The sequence below is a fragment of the Hemicordylus capensis genome, chromosome 5 (assembly GCF_027244095.1).
Source record: "Hemicordylus capensis ecotype Gifberg chromosome 5, rHemCap1.1.pri, whole genome shotgun sequence".
NCBI classification, from domain to species: domain Eukaryota; kingdom Metazoa; phylum Chordata; class Lepidosauria; order Squamata; family Cordylidae; genus Hemicordylus; species Hemicordylus capensis.
Window position 1 is genome coordinate 78,120,459 of NC_069661.1, and position 23,079 is coordinate 78,143,537.

Consider the following 23,079-nt stretch of genomic DNA (forward strand, 5'->3'; position numbering starts at 1 on the left):
CTTCCATCCTTTCTGGAGTGATTTGAAACTCCTGACTTTCCCTTTCAGATTCCTTTTTACCAGTTCCCTCCTTTTTGAGAAGTTTCCTCTTCTGAAGTCTAATGTATCCGTGTTTGACTTCCTTGGCAATGCTCCACTCACATATCAGCTGAATTGGATCACACTCTGTTCCCCAATGATTCTACAACTCTGACATCTTGCACCAGGTCCTGGGCACCACTCAGAATTATGTCCAAGCTCACCTTCTCTCTATTTGGTTTACATGATCTCTCCATTGATCCTTCCCCTTATTAACAGTAGAACTTATTCTTTAGCAAATATGCAAAAGTTTGTACTTTTAGGAAGCTGCTTCAAAGAGATACAAAAGAAAAATAGCATTATCTCCCTAATCTTTAAAAGGGCCAAATTAGTCACATTTCTAAACTGGCTATGGTGGCTTGGTTTACAAATTACTCAGTGCTAGGGAAGGTGGTAGCCATCTTTACTGATAGAAAAGTTTTCTGCTGGAAATTATCAATTAGACTATTTCATATGTGCTGCGAGTGTTCATCCTCAGTTGATTACTCTGATATAATGGGAACTTCAGAAACTAATAACTTGAGAAATACAGAATGGGTTTTTTTAAACAAACAAAAAAGAACACATTTCACTATGGACCTGAATGTTTGGATTTAAAGGGGCAAGGGAAAAATAAAAAAGAAAGGTAGGTTACCTTTGGCCAAGCAGAGGTCACCAACATAGGCGTAGAGCCCATTGGACAAGGGAGGGCAAATGTCCCTGGGCCCGGAGGTTCAGGGGGCCCACAAGAAGCGGCTTCCTGCCTCCTGGGGGGGCCTCCCAGTGATCTGGGGGCCCACCACTGCTGCCCCATCAATATTTCTCACATTAGAGCTGACCAATTAGAGCCTGGGGAATGCGCACATCATCCACTCCCTTTCTCTTCTGCAGCAGCAGAGAGGGGGGCTGCCAGAAGCTGGTGTGGCTCTGTTTGGAGGACACAAAGTGCCGGCTCCACTGGCAACCATGCAGGGCTTGGTAAGGGTTGTGTTTCACTACTCCCTTCCAAATGGAAGCACTGTTTTGTAAAACACCCTTGGATTTACCATCTCTGGACATCGGGGCAGAGAAGAGGAAGAGGCAAGCAGATTGCCCTGCCCCCTTGCTTCTGACGTCAGATCCAGGGAGCGTGGCTTGGGGCACTGGGGCATTCAATAGGGGACCCCTTCCTGCTCTTTGTCCCCAGGCCCCAGGGAAGCTCACTACACCCCTGGTCACCAACAAATTAAATTAACTTCTTAGGGCCAATTTCCAAACTGTTGTATCTCAGTCATTTCTCAGTGCATCTGCATGAAATTTGTACAGTTAGTGATGATTGTCGCCTTGCTGCTCCATAAGAAATTTCAGGTAGATTTGTTTGCTTTTATGACAGTTCAATTGCTCAAGACTTATAATGATGAAATATAGTTTTTACACCTCACTTTAACTATAAGAAGGGAGCCAATGGATTGTTCAAATCCTCTTATCCAAGGGAACACACAAAGTATTTCCAACAGAAACCTGTTATTCAAGACTTCCATTAAGTGAAGACAGCCTGCATTGGCCATGTGTTCCAGTGACGAACTGTTCTCGCCATGTGTAAATATTGTCAGCCTCCCTGTAAAACTGGTTGTGTCTTGTTCTGCCATTAGTCTGTGTGAACTACTGTAATCCTTTTTCTGACATCTTCCTAAATATTTGAACCTTTCTCCATCTTGTTTCTAACTTAAATATATTTGCTCAGCCTGTGTTCGAAGGCTTACCTTGTAAAGTCTCCAGTATCTTCGTAACTCTCCTCTGATGCCCCAAACTAAAACTAGTAAGCTAAATGAGGTCATGGCACCTCTGAGAAGATCTGCATAATAATTTCTAGAGTCTTGGAAGCAATGTTCCTGATGAATCAACCTAAAACATGGTTGACCTTTTAAGCAATAGCATCACACTTATACTGGTGCCTGGTTCAGTGTTTGCAAGTTAGGAGACCCTAATTCCTGTAGCCCACCTATGGATACTATGTTCAAAGCTTCTGCAAAGAAGTGACCTGAATGGCTTATGATGTTGGTAATGGGATACTTCACTTCTAGGTTACAATATGTCACCAGCTACAACATTAGTTAGTTATTACAATAAGCATCTGAAAAGTATTTGGTAGCAATTATTTTCAAAACTCCAATTATCTTCTATTGTGTTTTTTGCAGTTAGCTATCTTTCCTAGTCATGTCTAAAGGATAAACTTGTGGTTTACTTAATCATAAGGTCTAGTTATTCAAATAGTTAAACTGTTTTTCATGGGAACATCTTCAGCTCTAAGTACATAAACCTTCAGCCCTATGTACATAAACTCGGTATTTGGCCATTCTTTACGTCAAGGTTATCCTGTATCATTATATGATAGGTTTGGGTCAGCATTTATTTATTTGATTTCTATACCGCCCTTCCAAAAATGGCTCAGGGCGGTTTACACAGAGAAATTGAGTTGGCTAGACTTCTGCACATGCTCTGGGTGACATACAGGGGTTAGCCCCTATTGAGTCACAGTGGCAGGGAAATTTAACAGTTTCATACAAATAGGTCTAGGGAAAAGGCTTACACTCATCTCCATACTTTGGCCTAAATATAAAAATCTTTATACATGTATGTCTGCCACCTTAGCCATATGCTCAACTAACATCAATTTTATTAATTATTCCTAAATTTGCAAGAACTCTTCAGTAATAATTTATAGGCTGCAACAGACAAGTCAGTGGAGCAGTCCTGTTGACTTCTATCAGTCTGCCTTAGAGCAAATAGACAGCTAGCAGAGAGGAAGTAACTTGCCTAGGGGGCTTCCAGCTACTTCCAATCTGAAGAACGGATGGGGCGGCAGGGAGGTACGCTGCTGCCCCGCTGGACCAGTTTTCAAGTGAATGCTGGCAGGGGGAAAGCGGAGGGAGGGGGAAAGCGGAGGGAGGGGGAAAGCGGAGGGAGGCGTAAGTGCACCCTCCCCAGCCCTTAACGTTGTCCCACCCCCACCTTTGAGCTGCCCCCTGCCGGTTCTGTGCACATCCCTACTATTTGGCCAACTTTCTCAATTCCAAAATACTTGGGGAAGGGAACTAAATGCAACCCGGGGCATAGATACATACCATTGACATGGATTGCCAAGAACAATGACATAGCATGAGAAACTCTACTAAGAATAATTTGATGTACAGCACAAGCCTGTGCATGTTTACTCATGCACAGAAGTTAAGTTCAACTGTGTTCAAAGGAGCTTATTCACCAGTAAGTATTCTTGGGATTGCAGCCTTACAGATAAATCCTTTACATGATCACTTGGGAGTAAGCACCATTAAACGTGGCTGGGACTTATTTTCAATAAATATACACAGAATTGTCCTTCGATTGCACCTGTGAAGTTTTTAATTTTTATTCTTAATCGGTAACCAACATGTGTCTAGTAACTCTTTTCGCAGTAATTTGTGCTTTGAGCACTCACAGAAAAACACATGTAAAGATTTATCTGGGGTGTTTGCTCTCCATGGTGAACTTTACAATAGCTTAAACTTTTTGTGGAGAGTAATAAAACCATTTTTTGCAGACTGAAGGAATTGAGGGAAGAGCTCAAGCAGATTTGCAAATAAATTAAGACTTTGTTTTCCAGGTGTGGCAAGCTGAATCTTTTGTCAATATTGAATAAATTGGAGCATATTGTTCTTCACACAATGCTTACTCTACATCTAGAGTAATTTATCATCAAGAATAAATTTTTATGAGTAGCGGATACAAGAGATTTCTGCAGGGTGCATTGGATATAAAAGCAGGCACCATATTATCCACATATAGTAGCAACAAAGCAATTGAATAATAAGCCAGCATAGCTACATTTTTTAAAAAATAGATGCATCTGAAGAAATGCTTACTAATTATTTGACAATTACTGCAAAAATGCCAAAAATAAGAACCAGCTTCATGTAGGAGAGAGACGGGTAAAGAGAATAATATTATTTTTTTAAAAAAAAATTCCTCTGGCTTGTACTTGCTAAGATTTCGTTAACTCCTGATATTGCTTATTATCACACTGCTATCTTATAAAGACCATAAGCATCAAATATAAAAACAAGTTGGAACAAGTGGCCCACCAAAGCAGGAAACTCAAGTATTTTATGGTACATTGAACCCCTTAGATCAGTAACTTCAATCATCAACACTGTTCTTGATGTTATCAATATACTGGAAACAGCAATCACATGCATATGTAACATGAATTGTAAGACTTGACAGCACATCAGAATGCACCCAACATATGACTGTGCCATATTGCCTGGTTCGGCTGTGCTTTGGCACACATCTAAAACCAACGTGGTCATTTATACTACAATAGCACAGTCATTCCTTTTGTTAGGAGCATCAACCCCCCACCCCCTTTATGTGACAGAGAAATATATCCTTGTCTGTGGTGGTTCAGAAATATTTGAGTATAGACTTCTCCATCAGCCAGCAGCCACAAGGAACAGGAACAAAGAAGAGGAACTAAAACATGAGATTTCACAATAGTTTTTTATTTGAACTGTGCCATTTGTTATGATCCTGCTAGTCTACTAAGACACCATTTGTACTTCTAGTGATCAGCACTGGGATGTGGCCTGCAGATAATGAAAGTTCTTGAACTGGCGCATCGAGACCAGATGAAACTTCCACCTGAAAATGCTTTAACTCAGAAGCCACAAATTGAATGCATTATTCATTTTGGACATTAGCTACACACCTCAATACACATGGAAAGACAGCCTGCCCAGGAGGGTCCTTGGTTCCCAGGGCAGAATCCATAATTAGCTGGAGGGCTCCAAGTCATCAGCAGTTCAAACCAGGCCAAGGTGAGTAACAATTCCTTCTGGACAATTTCCTTTGCTAAACTCATCATATGGCATACTTTTCTTCGACACGCAGGTACTTCTAGCAGGCTGATAACATGCTCTAACTCTTCCTTTGATTTAAAACAGTGGCTTTCATGTTGCCCTCCAAACAAAGAAACCTTTGGCTTGCTATGGCAACTGTCCCATCTTTCTCAGGCTTAGGGTACCAATGGCCTTGCTACTCTTTCCCTTGTTACAGTTCTCGATCACACCTTTGAATGTAGGATTCTCGTCCAAGCCAGGACAAAGACGAGTCCAGGGCGAATAGGTAAAGCTACTGATCCTTCTCCCCATCTTGCCAAAGCCAGGAGCAGCAGCCTGTATTTGCATAGCTCCTGCGAGGTTTACTCTTACAAATCCACCTCCTTAAGAGGACGTGTCGAAAAGGCAGCCTAGTCAATCTGAAAGAACCTTCGGGCTGTAAATCAGCCACGTGGAGCCTTCGCTCCTGAGGCGACTTCCTGCTTCGTTTCAAGCCAAGCTGGGCTGAAAAATTAGCAAGGGATTGGGACGGAGAAAGAGACACAAAGAGAGAACAGGAAAAGCTAGGCAGAAAGAGCGGGGAGGAAAAAGCGCTTTTTGAGTGCGTGTCTCTGTGTGTGTGTGAGTGTGTGAGAGAGAGGGAGAAGTTTGTAGGTCTGCAAGGAGGGATCAGAGCGAGCAGCAGGGGCTGGGCAAGGAGAGATAACGGTGGCGGCGGCAACAACGAGAAAAGGCTGAAGAAGGCTGAGGGAGGAGGGAGAGAGGGAGGAGAAGTGAAGCTGCAGGGAGGGGAGCGAGAGCGGGGCTCGGCGCCAGGCGTCTGCCCGCGAGAGGCAGCAGCAGCAGCAGCAGCAGGGGAAACGGGCGGGGAGAAGGAAGCACCACCACGCAGTGTTCGGCTCGGCGCAAGTGAAGAGCAACGGCACCAGTCGCCGGGAGGGGGGGTGGGGGGAAGCGACCGGAGCCCGGCAGCCGTGGGGAGGCGGCCGGGCCGGGACTGAGGAAGGATGCGGGTGAAGCTGGGCTTCCTGCTGCGCGCGGGGCTGCTACTCGGCTCCTTCCTGGGGCTGCTGCTGCTCTGGTCTTCGCTCTCGCCCCGCGCCGAGGAGCCCAGCCCGCTGGGCAGGATACGGGTGAGTCGCTGCTGGCCAAAGAGGGGAGGACGACGGGGAGAGAAAGGGCGGGCGAGCTGTGCGCGTGCGAGGGGGGCAGCAGCGGCAGCCGCCGCCACGGCGGAGCGTTGCTGCTGCCTCTGCCGCCCGGGCGGACCACCCGCCTGCCTCTGAGGCGCCGGCCCGGCACCCGCTTCCTTTTCCACCTGGGTTGTTGGGGCGGCTTCAGCAGCTGCTGCTGCTGCCGCTGCCGCCGCCGCCGCCGCCTCCTCCTCTCTAACTGTCACTGCCCAGGCTGCGGCCTGTGGCGTTGGCAAGGCCTGAGAAGGGGACGCGGGCGGCTTCGGACGGGGTCTGCTCTGTGCTGCCAGCCGGGGACTCCCCCTCGCCGTCGTCTGCGAGTAGGAAAGAAGCGGCTTGGCCGCGGCTCTGAGGCAGGCGCCGCCGGAGGAACTGTCCCCTTTAGGTCCTGCGACCCCTTTCCTGTTAGGGAACCGCTCTGGGGCGAGGAGGCCGCCTTTGAGACCCTCTGGTGGGTGTGGGTAGGAGCAGCAGCCCTGGCTCCCGTTCCAGATCCCTCCTTCCGGGCTGGCTTAATTTAGTGCCTCCACCCCATATGTAGTTGATGGTGTGCTTCCGTTGAAAGAGGAGGCTGGTGCATCCCCATAAGACTGTAAAGATTGCTTTGTGGGGTTGTCCTCTCTTCTCGCAGTTGTAGCGATCCACATTGATGTCATCGGGAAATACCAGAGCACGTTGTGTTTTTATATTTTATAGAGGATATTTACTACTCACAACTATAAATTCCCAATAAGTAATACACATAGAAACCCCACTGCACCAATCACCGTGCACGGGAACTATAGAGGGAGACTTCATTCTTTAACCTCCTTGTTGCGGACCTAATTTAAATGTGGCACTAGGCAGCAGACAAGAACTTTACCTTATGCGCCCAGATCTTGTTTAAACCAGGTCACTTCATCTTTGTGTGCCCAGCTAGCACACCAGGAATCTGTAGCCAGCAGGTGGTGCATTGATGTGCTTTTGCACACTTGTAGTCCAATCCTGAGCATGTTTTCCCCAGCAGTAAGCCTAGCTGGCTTCAGTGGAGCTCACTTCCAAGAACATGTATTTGGGTTGCAGTGGCTGAAGGTCTGGTTTAAATGAATTGCCAGGCATGTATAGCACTGCACAGGTGAGTTCATCTGACATTGTATTTAAACTGAGCCTGAGTAAAACTGGTTGAATAGTGTTAAGTTACCTTGAGTATGAATTCTCATACTGTGCGGTTTCCCTCTGTTATCATGGTCACAGAAATCCAGCAAGTGAAAGACTTTCCAACATTTATTTACAAGCTAAGGAAAGGTTCATTGTGAATTTCTGTGAGTCAGGCTGCTGTTAAAAGCATAGGGAAAGAATAAGAAAAAATGGCAACCATGCCTAAGGTCTGGGAAGTTGCTGAAGGCTGAATGTATGTGAGTGTGTATGACACAGTTGCAGAAATGTGGATTGTTCCTTCCTGAACAAATATGTGCAGTGTGTACAGTGTACACAAACTCTTTCTGTACTTCCTTTACTGTATGTGGTTATTTGTACGTCAGCTGGATTTAGCCACCTTCACATTACTTACTAGGTGGCAGTGTGTTTTTATTTTTAAACTTAATGGCAAGGCTCTGCCTCAAGCACATGCAGTCAACATAATTAACACAACATTTAACTGCTAATGGTGTACAAACTGATATGTATCTCATCAGCCCCAGGGTTGCTTTTGGTACAGATCCAGCATGTTTGGAATTTGCTCCCTCTGGAAATGTGTATAAGGCCCAATTGTAGAAAGTGCTATAAACTGTGTCATTTCTTTTGTCTAAGATTTTGCTGATTGACTTAACTCCTTGCAAACTAAATAGATTCTTAACTAGACTTAAAACTGTTGCCCTGTTTTAGATGTCTAATGACTTAATTAAGGTTTGCAGTTTACATTGTGCTATAACTAGAGCAGGAGCAAGCAAGTTCATTACTGAGAATAGCTTAAAACAATAGCCCCATTTGGACATTATGTTGTATATGCATACAGGTGTCTGCATACATGTACATATTTGTGTAAATGACTATACATGCATTCATTTTAAAAGTGAACCTGGGCACAGGCCCCCTCAAATGCAGGGTACAAACAAAGTGCACTGCTATAATTCTGTTGAACAGAACATGTGAATAGGGCTTAGGTCATAAGAAAAAAATACCAGCCAAATTTAATAACTTATGCACACAAGATGAACCAAACATTTACAAGAATGTAAGCACCACTAGATTATTTGCAGCTTTCTTATGCTATATGAGCCAGAATGCTTTGACTATCTTCTGAGCCATTTCATTTTCAGTAAACAATTCGTTTTCTTTCTGAAATGGCAGGCATGGCAAGTACCTTTCCACCACCTGAATATTCCAGCATGGGGCAATGAAGAGGCTTGGTATTACTGAATCCAAAGGTTAATTATCTCAAGGCAGCTTTTCATAGAAGATGAGCTTGGCAATTATGAGAGATGAAAACAATATATATGTTGGAATCACTTTATTTGTCCTTTTGTTTTATAAGCATTTTAAACAATTCCAAGCTTGTTTCCAAGCTTTTGACTACAGTAACGAAGACTACAAATGTATTTTTTAAAAAAAATATGAACACTGAGTCTTTGGATTCTAAAGACCCCGCTGGTTTCACAGGCTGTGTTCATGTGAACAGCAACTTCAGTTTTACAGATCTTTAATTTATGTACTGTTTCTTGCTTATAGAGGAGGTAGTAGAGTACAGATTCTTCTTCACAGATGGGTAACTATTCTTAACACTTTTTCATGTGACTGTTGCTAGAATAAGTACTGTTCTACTCCTTCCCACCATGACATTTCTCTCCACACTATAGCAAGCTCTGTGAAGCAGATTTTGGAGACATCCTTGCATAGTGTTATTAAATAGGACCTTCATGAGGATAAAAGATTGTAACCTTATATATAAAGAGCACCAAAATATGTTTTCCCTCATATAATCCCTGTAGAAGTACTTAATTCTGTTGGATTCTTTGAATCAACCAGAGGCTGTAGGTGAAACACCATTCCTGTGTTGCTCACCGCTGCATTACAGAATGACACAGTGTTGTTTATGCTGGAATCAAACCAGTAGAGTAGCTAGTGGAGAGGGGGCCCATGTTCACCCCGAGCGAGGGAGATAATGAAGAAAATAGAGATGGAACTGGGGGGCCCTCAGCAGCTGCGGAGCCCAGGTTCTTTGAGCCCATCTGCTACACCCCTGAGCAAAACTCTTTGAGCTCTGGAGCTGAAGTGAGTGTGACCAGCGTTCTACAGAAAATGGCATGTGGAGATGTCCGTTTTCTGAATGCAACAATTTGCATATTAACATTAGTCAACTCAGTTGTCATTTGAAACGTGGTTTGCCATCATTCTGTTGATTCTTGCCACAATGATTTTAATGGCAATAAGAAAAATGGTTATGGGTCCTGGAGAGATAATTTCAGGCTTTTTAATAAACATCATTAATATTTTGCCATCCTTTTTAAGAATTGTGTAAAGGTCTTTGTAGCCATTCCACCAGCTGTTATCTTTAAGATCTACTTTGCAGTCTTCATCATGATGGAGAAGGTACTGAAGCATTAGAGCTTGAGATTTTGAATGTTACCTGAAATTTTAAAAATTAAACACACCGGGGATTTTCATAAAATCAAATTATTCTGGAAATGATAATCCAAGAAAAAAGACATCTGTGCCCTGTTTCTGCCTTACAGTCAACGACAGATTATGTGTAAGATCATCACTTCATATATAAATTTACATGGAGGGGAAGGAAAAATCCCACTCCCTTTTTCTTACACTTCTAGCACAGGACCTCTGTGACAGGGAACAAGGTTTAAATTGCTAGGTGTGGCCTGAGGCCAGTAAGTTGCTGTTTTCCTAAAGGATGAATGTGAAGCAGGGCAGTAAACAGCTCGACCAATCATAAATGTTAAGAGTAAAGTGTAAGAATGCTAGAAAGAAACTTTGGATTGTGAGTGGGGGGTGGGTGGGGGGGGAGGCAGAATTGATTATCCTTATTGATTATAGCTACAATCCATAGGATTTAGCAGAACTGGCTTGTGCGTTGTACTGGGTTGTATAGATCATGTGCATAAATAAATATTTAGTGCTACAAGATAATTTTCTGAAAATAATTGTTTAACAGTGAACTGTCTGCTTTTGGGGCAGTGTGCCATGAAATTGATTTACAAGTAGTTCACTGGAAAAATAGCAACCGCGGTGTTTTGTACAGCTGGGCAGTGCACTGATTGTGATAGGTGCAATCCCAGCCATGTATGGAGAAAATTCTCTACTGATACAATATAAGAAAAAGAAGGGTAGAGCAAACAGGGCCATAAATCACTGCTTTTTGACACTTGAATGGCTTTTGAAATCCTGGTAAACTGGTTGCAGAATTTCCTCTTTAAATTTGTATTGCCAGCAGCTTGTAAAAATGGTACTCTGTGAGGCTAGGCCAAGGAACAAGTTTGCAGGTTCAACAACTCTGTGTCCTTTTATAGAGAATCACTGTGGTTCAAAGTAAACTGGCTTGGTTTAATATAGATTCTAAACAGGAGATGGAAGTATTTCTCAATTGTTACTGGCTGTTGTAGGAGCTCCATGCATTAGACTGAGGTGCAGAGTGGGGAAGGTGGTTTCAAATGTGCAGGTTGGTTGTGAGGACAAAAAGGAAGAAAAACTCTTAGAGCATTTTACATATTGAGGGGCTGATACAGTTGATCCCTGACATGTGCTACTAAAGGGATTTATGGGTATGCTGCTTGACAGGAAGAAAACCCCAGCATGCTCCATGCTCCAGAATGAATTCATGTTTGCAGTCCTGGAGTATCTTTCTTTTTCTCCATTTCCCTAGGTATGAATATGTATGGATGTAATCTCACGACATTTGCACTTAAAATAGCTGAAATCTAGTTGTAAAAATAGGGCTTAATAGAAGTGTTAAGGTTTTACATCCCTGTATATAAAAGAAACTATTTCTGTGCTAATCATATATAAAGTGGGCACAATGTCTCTGTGCAGAGAACATTGCTGAAGGTTAGTTTGTGAATAGTCATTCACCCGCTTATATAGTTGGCAAAAATCACTTCCTGGTTAATAGGCAAATAAGTTTTTACAAACTGAAAAAGAATTGCTTCTGTTTGTTGTTGTTTAGTTTTTAAGGCTGTTGGTGATGTGCCATAAATGGCTAACCTTGATAGTTGTGGGCAGAGAGGCTGATAAAAGTTTTTGACGACTAGTAGGTATTATAGACTTATTTACAAGACTGGAATAAAATATATTGGAGGTGTGAGAGAATGTGGGAACGTAAGAAGAGCCTTGCTGGATCAGGCCCAAGGCCCATATAGTCCAGCATCTTGTTTCCCGCAGTGGCCCATCAAATTGCTCTGGAAAGCCCACAAGCAGGAAATGAAAGCCTGCCCTCTCTCCTGCTATTGTTCTCCTGCAATTAGTTTTCAAGGGTGTGCTGCCATTGAACCTGGAAGTAGCATGTGACGGTCTTTGATTAGTAGCCATAGATAGACCTGCCCTCCATGAATTTGTCTAACCTCCTTTTAAAGCTGTCCAAGCTGACAACCATCACCATATCCTCTGGCAACAAATTCCATAGATTATGTACAGTGTGAAGAAGTATTTCTTTTAGTATGCCCCAAATTTCCTGCGAATATGTCTCCTAACATTATGGTCCTGTAATATTTATTAAATGGCAATATTTATTAAGTGGCAAGAAATATGATTGCAATATTTTCATAAGCATTGTGTTCCTTTAATTACATACAGTATTCAATATATTCCCTTTTTTTAAAAGTCATCAGTCAGCTAAAAAATATTGTGGGATAGTAAACTTGAAGGGATAATAACACTAATGATAAAACACTGAAAATGACTTCAAAGAGTTCTTGAGCCTTAACTTCAACATCAAGGCTGTAATAAATTTGACCATTGGGCAGAAGTACACTTTTGACTTCATTCAAGCAGTGAAACCCGTCTTGGGTGATTTGTAAGAAGCCTTGTGACAACTGCTCCCATTTGAGAGTTATATATATTTTTTAAACCAAACCTGTAAAAACAGGTTTGAAATAGGAAGCAATCCTAGTACATTTTTTTACTGATTACCTGCAGGGTGTATTCAAGATTGTATACCTACTTGGTTTCTCTGTGATATATATTTAGCCATTGGCTAGAAGGTTGCATTATGATTTATGTTGCTAGTAAACATTTAGTGTAGAATTGTCTTTCCTAAATCCTCAAATTTGTTTGGTTAATTTGCTTCTTGAGATTATAGACAAGGTCATGGTTGGCAACTAGTTTTCCTGGAGGGCTACTGGGGTTGCTGAGAATATCCATCCCATAGGGTCTCTCAGGAGGCCCTCTCAGGAGGCTATGGTCCTAAGACCATTTCTCTTTCTCCCCCCCACACACACCCTATGGGTCTGGAGACTGGGATGAAAGAGAGAAAGAAGGGTAATGTGAATGTTTGTAAAGCTGTGGTACAGTACTTACAAGCAGGGCTTTCTCTAATTTTTTTCATCTGTGTGCCGAATGAGTTTTGTTCTGGGCAGAAGTTTCAAAGCAGTGTGTGTGCATTACATTCAGAGTGGGACCTTCCTGATTAAACCTGAGCGGGATCTAAAATTAACTGAGCAGACATCAGAATATGTCTAAGTGTATGCACCTGCCTTAGAGGGAACACTGCTTACAAGTGTATTTCTAAAGTGCTAAATTTTTGGAAGGCAGCATTTTGTTTAGTTGGGCTTTGAATATTTAAGGCAGATCTTTACAAATTTTCTTTGGCTCTAGGAGGCAGCCCCAAAATTTGGACAATGGACACTGTGAAGGGGGAAAGTAAATGGGCCTCTTTTATGCCCTTTACAAGCAACATACTAGAACTGAAACAAGGCTTCCTGGATCAAATACATATTTCATTAAATAACCTCTGAATTCCTAGTGTAGGAGATCATTCACACAATTAAAAAAACTGTGTTCTACGTGGGTTTGGGAGCTGTGTGTGCTCCCAATTTTTTATTTTGTGGAAGCAAGGTAGGAGGAAAACCTGGGTTTTTTCTTCCTGCCTTGCTTCCACACAATCACTTCTACCCAGGTTTTCCTCCTACCTTGTTTCCACATAACCAAAAATTGGGAGCACACACAGATCCCAAACCCAGGTAGAACACAGTTTTTGATTGTGTGAATGACCTCTAGGTGTCACAGTTAAATTTCTAGGCATAATGGTTCCATGGCACCTGGGATTTGTCAAGTTCTGGTTTAAGGAACACCTTCATGTGTCCTAATGGAATCAGAGGTGGTCCTTTTGCTGGAACATAAAGAATTTGCTGGAACATAAAAGTTTTAAACTTCTTAATTTGCGCAAATCCTCCAGAAACAGGGTTTCACGTTACTTTAATGGTGAGTCCAGTTTTGTACTCTTAGTGTATTTTAACAACCGTGTCTAAAATTTCCATTGCCTTTTTTACAGTAAAAGATGTAAAAGTGAATCTTCACTCCATTGCTATAAAATTCAGGTTGAAAATATCAGAAAGCTTTGGAACAGAATGCTGTTTTCTTTACATATCCAATATATTAGCAACATGTTTACTAAACATATTTTCAGTACATTATTTATATAAAGATAATGGCTTGCTGTTTCAGAGCTTCATTATGTTCACTATTCTACTACTTGGATTCTATTCTATTACTTGGATTAGCTAATATTATTTAATGTCCAGAAAAGCATATTAATCATTATATTGTTTGATAATGCCTTTTCAGTGGTTCAGATAATTGTAGCTTTATATGCTCCATTTTATAGTTGCTTCTTTATTTTTAAAACATAAGAATTTGGAATATTGGTTACATAATACTTTCCCCATGTTTAGAAGTCAGTAGTTTTCATATGCTAGGTTAAAGTCTCGCTCAAAGGAGGGTGAACAAATGAAGGCAAATTAACTGTGCTTATTCTGAAGAGGATAACAAAATCTGTAAAGTGAAAGGGCTTCCTTCACTAATAATAATACTTTGTATTTTTTTAGAAATTCTTCCAATATGCTGCTATACTTCATGTTTTTCAATTAATCCTTACAACAATCCTGTAAAGTAGGTCAGGATTATTAACCCCATATTACAGATGGGGAACTGAGGTGGGGAGAGAGTGGCTTGGCTGAGGCCATCTGGTGAGTTCATGTCTGAGGCCAGATTTGATCTAGGTCAGACTTATACGTAACAGTAAAATGATGGGTCACAGCTCATTCCATGAAGCTTTTCTTTTAAGACTATCTAGTTATTTTATGAAAGTTTTTATTTGCACTCTCGGCTGTGACCCTTTTAATGCAGTGGAGCAGGCTAAGCTGGTTCTACTTTAGGCGGCTCCTGTAAACCTTGTTTGGAATCTGGTAAAATAGGACACTGTTCCTGTCATTTTTCATTAAGAAGTGTCAGTTCAGTTCAGTAAATTTGTGACTCACCAATGCTCAGCAAGAGTTCTCTAATGTTTTACCCTTGTACCATAGAAGTTATGTGTGCTGGCCCATATAGTAACATGGGTTTCATGCAACACCCCTCCCCTTGAGGCTAGCAGTCCAGGGGATCAAACTACAGTATTGACATACTAGATTTTCTTGGAGAGCATTTGCTAGACTTAGCACAATTTGCATTTGTGTGAAATTTCATTACATTTTTAATAGGTAACATTATCAAAGGCCATTGACATCATGTCGGGAGGGAAAACTCTGTTCATTTGATACTGAGAGAGGTTAGGAAATCTTCAGGCACCTGACTGTTCTTTTGAGCCAAGTGGCCATTATAAGCTTTCTAGCATGATATTTTTAAAATGTCAGAGCATAGAAAAATGAAACACTTTCCAGAAAGCTTTTTGCTTTCTTTTATGATGCTTGTTTTTATAAGGTGTGTTCAATGAAGATTTCTGATTGAAGATAAAATACCTGTTTGGATATTTTTATATTGTTCAATGAAGATTTCTGATTGAAGATAAATACCTGTTTGGATATTTGTGTGTGTGTGTCAGAGAAAATAGAAGGTAACTTTTTCCCCCTCTTACAGTGAGATACTGAGAATTACTATGTTGTTTTGTATCAAAGCAGGCGCCAGATCTAATAGCACCAATGATACTGAACTGTCTGCCTTTCCATGTTTCATCTATCCTATTCTAGTTATTGCAGATGTCTGTTGTATGTGACCTTGGGCCTCAATACCATACGTAAGAGGATTCCATCCTGTTCTCGGAATTATTGTCTTTTGTGTAACTTGATGAGTGGTGCTTAGCAATTTTATGTGAGGTAAAAATAAGTTAGTTCACGGTCTAATTGAGACTGAAACATGAGGAATTTTATTTTTCTTTAATTTGCAAATAGAATACTGCAAAACTATAGGGAATATTTCCAGAAATGGAAGAAGAGGTTGATGATGCCATTAAAAAACACTTAAAGTAATCCTGGTAAAATGACATGCAAAATAATTGTTATTTGGAAGATGTTATGCGGTTGGCTTGGTTCACTTTTGTTATCTTTCCTAATCTTGAATCTTTGGATGAAACACAATACTTACGCTGCATGGCTTGTGAATAATTCTTTCATACACAGCCTATTGGCGGTGATCAACATATGGCACATGACTTGTGCCTTTGGACTGTTTCTGCTAGTGTGTTTACAAGCCCTATTATACATTTCAGAAGTTTCCAAGGGAGGTGCTTCTGTTCAACTTTCCCACCCACATCTTCCAAATCATGATCTGGCAGAATGCTTCCCTCGCAGAGGCGTAACTAGGGAAAATGGCGCCCGGGGCAAGCACTGAAATGGCGCCCCCCCCCGCGCCACAACATACTACATTATACTTAGGTTTTTCCTCACAAGCGCCCGCCACCGCCGCCAAGCCAGGCCACTGACTGGCCGCCAGGCGCCAGCAAAGCAATGGGGGGGGCGCGGGCGGCACGGAAGGGACCGCTCATGGGGGGTGGGCTGCCTACGCGCTCCCTTGACTGCTGCAGCGCTGCTGCACTGAGCAGGAAACATTTGTATTAACAAATTTTTTAAAAAAATTTTAAAAAAATTTGTCATGTCGGTGCCCCCCATGTGACCAGAAAAGATGGCGCCCGGGGCACGTGCCCCCCCTGCCCCCCCTATAGTTACGCCTCTGTTCCCTCGACATACATATATTTTACAATTTATTTTTTAAAATTGATTTTTTAATGGCTGACAGCTAGACAAATGCATTGAGTTGTGCAGACATAAATATGAACATTTCCCCTCTGAACATGTATATTGACCTGAAGCCCAGGAAAGCTGAGACTGCTTCAAACTGTGACCATCTTAAGAGTAAGTACCTTGTTAACACTTTGGACCGTCACAGGAATCCTGTCTCATAAGAACAAAGACATTGATGCTTGGATAGAAGAATGTACTTGGTGATTAATCCAGCCCTTGATCTAATTTACTAGTGAATAGTCTATTGTTATAATGGATGAAACCTTATGCTGCAGCTACCCCTCCCTCCCCCACCTCATAACCCCAACTGTGGCCTGTTTACGTTGTTCTGTGGCAGGGGTAGGCAACCTTGGCTCTCCAGCTTTTGCTGAACTACAACTCCCATCATCCCAAGCCACAATAAATTAAGGTTAGGAATCATGGGAGTTGTAATTCAGCAACAGTTGGAGAGCCAAGTTTGCTACTTGTATTCTGAACTAGGACAAAGAATCAGAGGTATGGTATAGGACTCTCCATATCATAAAGTAAAGGTAAAGTGTGCCGTTGAGTCGGTGTCGACTCCTGGCAACCACAGAGCCCATGGTTGTCTTTGGTAGAATACAGGAGGCAGGGGCGTAACTATAATAGGGCAAGGGGAGACAGTTGTCTGGGGGCCACTTACTTGGGGGGCTCCCCAGAGGCAAGTCACATGACTGACTCCCCCAGCTGCACACCCACCCGGGCTTCTTGCAGTTGTATTCATCCTTCGAAACTGATGTGAGTGTTAAGACCTGAAGCTACCAGAACAGCATGTCTTTCTCTAGTACCATTAAATGGCTTGCATCGTCCACAATTTACAAAACCTTAAAAAAAATAATTTAGGATGATGTTCTGTTGTGGCACATAGGAGATATATATATATATATATATATATATATATATATATATATATATATATATATAACTATGCTTTTTGTTACCACTATTCAGCCTCATTTAAGATTTCTTTACTTCATGAGCTGAGCTTCAGTGTGGGGGGGGCATTTTAAAATCTTGTCTCTAGGCCCACTCCAACCTTGCTACGCCCCTGATAGGAGGGGTTTACTATTTCCATCTCCTGCGCAGTATGAGATGTGCCTTTCAGCATCTTCCTATACCACTGCTGCCTGTTTCCATAGTCTCGGAAACATACCAGCAGGGATTCGAACCGACATCTTTGGCATAACATAGACTCCTGCAAAATGCTAGCCAGATCAGCTATGTCTTCCTTTTCAGAAACATCTCCATGGACTCCATGTATTTGTGGTGAGCAAGGGTCTTGTCTACATGGAATGACATTTGTTCAACATATTCTTATGTGCCATTAAAAAAAAAAAAGCATATAGATGTACTGACTACAGCATAAATACCATCTGTACAGCAACAGGTTGCTGGAGTACAATTTGGATAGGCAAGCAACTGCCTTCTCTTTCTTGTCCACAGACTCTGTGGCGATAGCAGAAATGTGTCCATACCTGTATCCCAAGGCATGCAGTGTGGACCTGGTTTGGCAGACAAGGTTGAAATGGGAGTTGGATGAAATACAGAAGCAAAGAGATAGTTGGAACTGGAAAGCAGAATTTCAGGAATGGAGAGCTGAGGCAGGAAACCAAATCAGAACTTGGGAGCTGACTCTAGAGGACTTTTGGTTAGAGCTGTTGCACTAGTAAGTTTTTGGCTGAGACTGAGGAGTTTATAAAGCGAGCAAGAATCTCAATCCCTTCCTGGACTCAGATAGGTCCCAATCCAGGCCCGGGTTACTTTTCCCTCCTTCCAAGACAATCCATAGGAAAAGATTCCTCAGGTAGCTAGAAGAGCACTTTAGTTCTGGGCCTCAGCACTGATCTCCATGACTGCTCTCCAGATCTGGGAGGCAATGAAAGAGGTTCTGGAGTGTGGCCAGGGGTCCAAATGGGATGTGTGAGGTCCCAAGGTCTCCAGCTCTTTGGGAGGAACATTCACAGGAGGGGCAAGCTCCACTGTCTCTCCAGGACTTTGGTCCATGGGATCTTGGTGGATGCTAGAGATCTGCAGGGGCCAAATCCTCCGCTTCCTTCCTGCCAGAGGCCCAAGCAGTGTACAACAGGCTGAAATAGTGAAGTATTTTTGACACAGTTGAGGAATGAAAAGATAATTGGAATTAAATTTAGTTCTTAAGAAAAGCCTGCTGGATCAGACCAAAGGCCTATCTAGATGCCTTTTGGAAGCAGGCATGAATAGTTGTTACTTCTCTAGTAACTGTTGTTTACAATCTTATGCATACCTTCTTATAGAAATCCCATTGGTTTCTATAAGATTCTAATGATTTTAGTGGAACTTGTTTCCAAGTATTCCTATAGCTAATTCAAGCTGTTATCTTACTAAAATCTAGAAAATGACATGGCTTGCAATGTTATGACAAAGATGTCAGAACACATTTCTGCCCTAAAAACCTGCATGAATTAATTCATTGAAGAATAAACTGCTTGAATGCATGATAACCATGTTAGTGTGTTGAATCAAAAACAAGACTGTTGAGGCTCCTTAAGGACTAAAAAATTTATTGTGGTAGAAGTTTTTGTAAGTGGGCTCTTGTACATGAAAGTTTATACTCCAATAAATTTGTTAATCTTCAGTGCCATCTGTTCCTTTTGAACATATACAGTGTTGAAATTTTGCTACAACTTGCTTCAGTCTTACAGTGACAAATGTGTTGATATAGGTGACATTCATTAAAGGTGTGTTATATTGAAACATCACACAGAACGTAGTACTACTGACATAGTACTACTGGCTTGAAATGCAAATTCTAGCAGCTGTCTTAGAAGTGAGGATGAAAAAGTAGCAAAGACAATGTCGGGGCAGTCTTTTGGGGAGATGAGTTGCAAATCCATAGACACTTTTTTTTCAATAGTCAGGCTGGAGATTGACCAAAAGGCCCTTTCTTGCAGGCAAATAGTAGCAGCAACAAAATGTTTGACTTACTGTAGGTGCCAACCAAATCTTCCAAGATTCCAGAATTTAGAAAATCAGATGAAGTAAAATTGAAGAAAGCAGTGCTTTGAGTTTTTTCCTCCCAAAAGATCGACAGGTATGTTCTGTTGAGAACTTACTACTTGCAAGTGCTGTGCAGAGAGTTCAGTTTCCTTACCAGCAAAGAGGTTGGGTGAGAAAGCCATGTAGTCTGTAAATTACAGAGAAAACTTATTAAAGGCAACTTTGAACACTTTGAAAAAACACCTGAAAATAGAAGCTTAATGTGTTATGAGGGCGGGGGGACTTGGGGCAGGGGGGAAGACAAGGGGGAAACCTATGATTAGGTTGTATCTAGGCCCTGCCTTCTTTTCACATTATCTAATGCATGAAGGGAGCACTATTTTCGTTGATGTTGCCCGCAGAAGCTGAAAATATGCTCCTGAGGGTCATTTAATTGGCAGTGACCTTCTTTGTGCTAGTGCTCTCTAGTGTTTGCCAGCAGTCTTGCAAGGTAGAATTTGGATACAACCCATTAATGGGATTTAAAAAAACCCATTCTTGCCAATTCATTACTGCATTTACCTGAATAGAAGGCAACTCTGAATGTAAGACTATGCCTTAAAGCATAGAGGTTAAATACAGTTTATATCTGCATTTACCCAAAAGAAAGAGGACTCTGAATTCAAGATGAACCATTCTCTATATTTAACAGGAAAGAAGTGGGAGGGGTGGGGGGACCTCATCCTGGATTTGGATAAATATAGTATGTTGAAACTAGTGACTCATCGTATTTTGTGTATTAGGTGGAGTAACAGTCTTTTGCTTCTGCCTTCAGTGTCTATACTACACCCACTGGATTTCTAAATAATATTTCTTACCAAGCTTTTTAAAAATCCATCTGCCACTCCTCACCGTGTAGGAGTGGGGGGAGGAGGAGAAAGGTTTTTAAGCCATTCGGGGGAGAAGAAAAGTTTTAAAAGTAGGCTCAGCTGCAACTGCACTGAATTGTGCTGTGAGTCCTCCTATAGCCTGTGTTTGTGACATGCTGCACTGATCAGGGCTTACTGCTTAAAGTGCACAGGCTAAATTTCCCGGCCTGCTGTCCATGCTTACTGCTGTACGATTTGCCCACTTCCTATGACACTATCAAACAGAGGCCAGCTCTGCATGTGATGAGGTTTATGTGACCAGTTTGGGCATTAATGGCTGCCTGTGATGCAGTGTGTTAAGGAAATGAGCCTGGCAGCACTGGGCAACTGAATGGCCTGGACTTTTAATGTTCCTTGCTCTTCACACCAAAAGTGCATTGTATGTATTACATGAGGTCTAGAATTGTTACTTTCCAGTTTTCTGTCTTAATTGTCAAAATGGATTTACTGATCTATATTAGTAATTAGTAATTCTCTAAGGCATACCTGTGGCTAATCCCATGCATGGCAGCTATTGCGAGAGTTCACGAGCAGAAGCACCTGAGTGGGCAGTGGGGATTCCATGTGCGGATAGTGGGGAAGAGCCTGTGGCACCATGGTGATTGGGCAGTGGGGATTCCATATGCAGATAGGGAGGAGAAGCCTGTGATTCTTAAGGTCAGTTGGAATGCAACTGTTACTGGTCGGAAGATGTTCTTGATTGTAGAGGAGATGAATCTCTCTATCTCTATCTCTATCTGTCTAAAGATAGTGGGCAGAGGTCTGCTAAGAGAGGGGTCATGAGGGAGGAAAGAGCCCCTCCAGGAGAAGGAGGCAGCCATTGTGTGGATTAGATGAGGAAACAAGATGAACAAGATCTGTTAACTCAGGGAGGGAGAGAGGGAAGAGAGAAAGAAGGGCGGGCAAGGGACAGGCCCAAGCCTGTCAGCAGCCTGTGGGGAATGAGTGGCCATTGTGGCAGCAAGGAAGGGCCCAGTCAGCCACTGCTGCTTTGGGGGGCTACCGAGGCCATTGGCAGAGGGATGTAGGCAAGCAAGGAAAGGCCTGGGCCTGTCAGTGGCCTGAGGGGAACAAGCTATGGCGATGGCTGCAGCAAGGAAGGGCCCGGTCAATCGCTGATGCTGATGCTCCTGTGGGGAGGAGCAGGAGTGGGGCTTGGGTGAGGGTGGGCAGGTCTCTGGGGATAGGGGGCTGCAGCTTGGCCAATAGGTTCCAGCAATGCTGCAGCTATGACCAAGAGGGGTGAGGGGGATGGAGTAAAGGGATGGAGGAGTGACCAATTGGGGTGAGGGGGATGGAAGCAACCAGATAGAGGAGGAGGAGCAGGAGCAGGAGTATGGCTCAGGTGAGGGTGGAGAGATCTCTGAGGTGAGGGAGGCTGTGACAGGAGGCGAGGGGGCAATCAAGTACTAGTGCGCAGATGCTCTGCCTGGGTTAATCTAGTTTTAATTACTTGTTGTAGGCTCAGATATGTAAAAGAACAGCAACAGTTCTTGTGAAGAAACTAATACTTAGCCATTAAGATTTGTTTTAATTGCCACTTCAAAACTGTCACAGAGAGATACTTTTGAGAAGTACTTTCCTCAGCCAAGATAAGAGTGAAATGTGTGTCATGAACAGATCTTTTATTAAAAATGTGCACAGCCCAGTGCTTTTATGTTAGGGTTCAGTTGGGCAGTCATGGGAATCCTCATATGCCTGGGAATCAAAGCAGCCAAGCAAATAAGGTGATTTATCATTCATTGTTCTTTTGGATGAATGTACAAATGTTAATATTAAATTATTCCGGCCAGTACATAAATACTATAGTTCTGTACCACATTAAATAAAAGTTTTTAAAATTCTCTTATTAATTTAAAAAAACCTGAGATGCACATCAAATGTATAAAAGCATTTGACATTATCACAAGGGAATGTATAGATTGGCTTTCTGTTTCTAATTTCTAGTCTGTGACCATGACTTCCACAGCAGTCTTGATTAAGGGAGTGAGAGCCTGGTTGTGTTGGGAGTAGTAAGATATGATTCAGGTCTTTTTCACTGTTGGCTTTGAATCACGTTACTTTTTTTCCTTTTGCATTCATACTTCACACTAGATCATTGTGCTGTTCACGTTTAAACCAGTGCTAGCTACCTAAATTATAAAATGTCCATGATATCACATGACATGAGATTCCCACTAACATGGCTGGTCCTTGGGTAAGTTCTCTTCTGTATCTGTTGTTTTCTGCAGTCTCGTCCTAGTTGGTTCTCTTGTCACATCTTTGAGTTCAAACATGTACTGGTTGATCAGTTGTATAATTTTGTTGCCTCCTGGAGTTGTGCAATTCAGCTGCAATCTGTGTTATGAAGAATTTTATAGTAACAGTCGCCCACGTGTTGCACAGTCTAACACAGATGCTGCCGATTCATCTGTGCTGCTGTGGACTCCTAGCAAAACTTTAGCAGTCTTGCCCTTTTGTACAAGAGTGCAAATACTTCAAGTCTGCACTCCGGATGCGCAAGAGTGGAAGACAGGACACTCATTTGAGCAGAATGAAAGGCTATTATTTCTTTTGTACAATGTGCTTGTGCACAAATCTGGACAAGTGGTTGCTGACTGTTTGTAACTGATTTTATTTAGCTGATTTTAAAAAACAATAACTTTTACTCTCATCCATGAATAGGATCAAAGGAAAAATGCATCAGAAAGATCTTAAGGTATAAGTATAGCTTTTATAGTATAGATCAGGGATGGGAAAACTTGGGCCTCCAGCTGTTGAACTACAATTTTAATAGCTGTCTCCCCTTCTGGCTGTCCTGCCAGTTCTTTGACCTTGGGGAGCATTGCCAACAACCCACATAGCCTTATCTTGCTCC

General features: G+C 42.3%; 1 protein-coding gene across 5 annotated transcripts in view; it reads left to right on the top strand.

Annotated features, from left to right (window-relative positions):
- The first annotated feature begins 5,848 nt into the window (after positions 1-5,848).
- GALNT7 (polypeptide N-acetylgalactosaminyltransferase 7) overlaps positions 5,849-23,079 on the top strand; it is a 72,420-nt gene continuing 55,189 nt past the window's right edge. For 2 of the 5 annotated variants that reach the window (XM_053254220.1, XM_053254221.1), the window contains exon 1: positions 5,849-6,046. In XM_053254220.1, the coding sequence (XP_053110195.1) occupies positions 5,921-6,046 (126 nt within the window). In that variant the 5' untranslated portion in view covers positions 5,849-5,920. Of the gene's footprint in view, positions 6,047-6,087; positions 7,221-17,987; positions 18,005-21,815; positions 21,950-23,079 lie in introns of those variants that run through there. The other 3 variants (XM_053254223.1, XM_053254224.1, XM_053254222.1) reach the window with 3 other exon arrangements.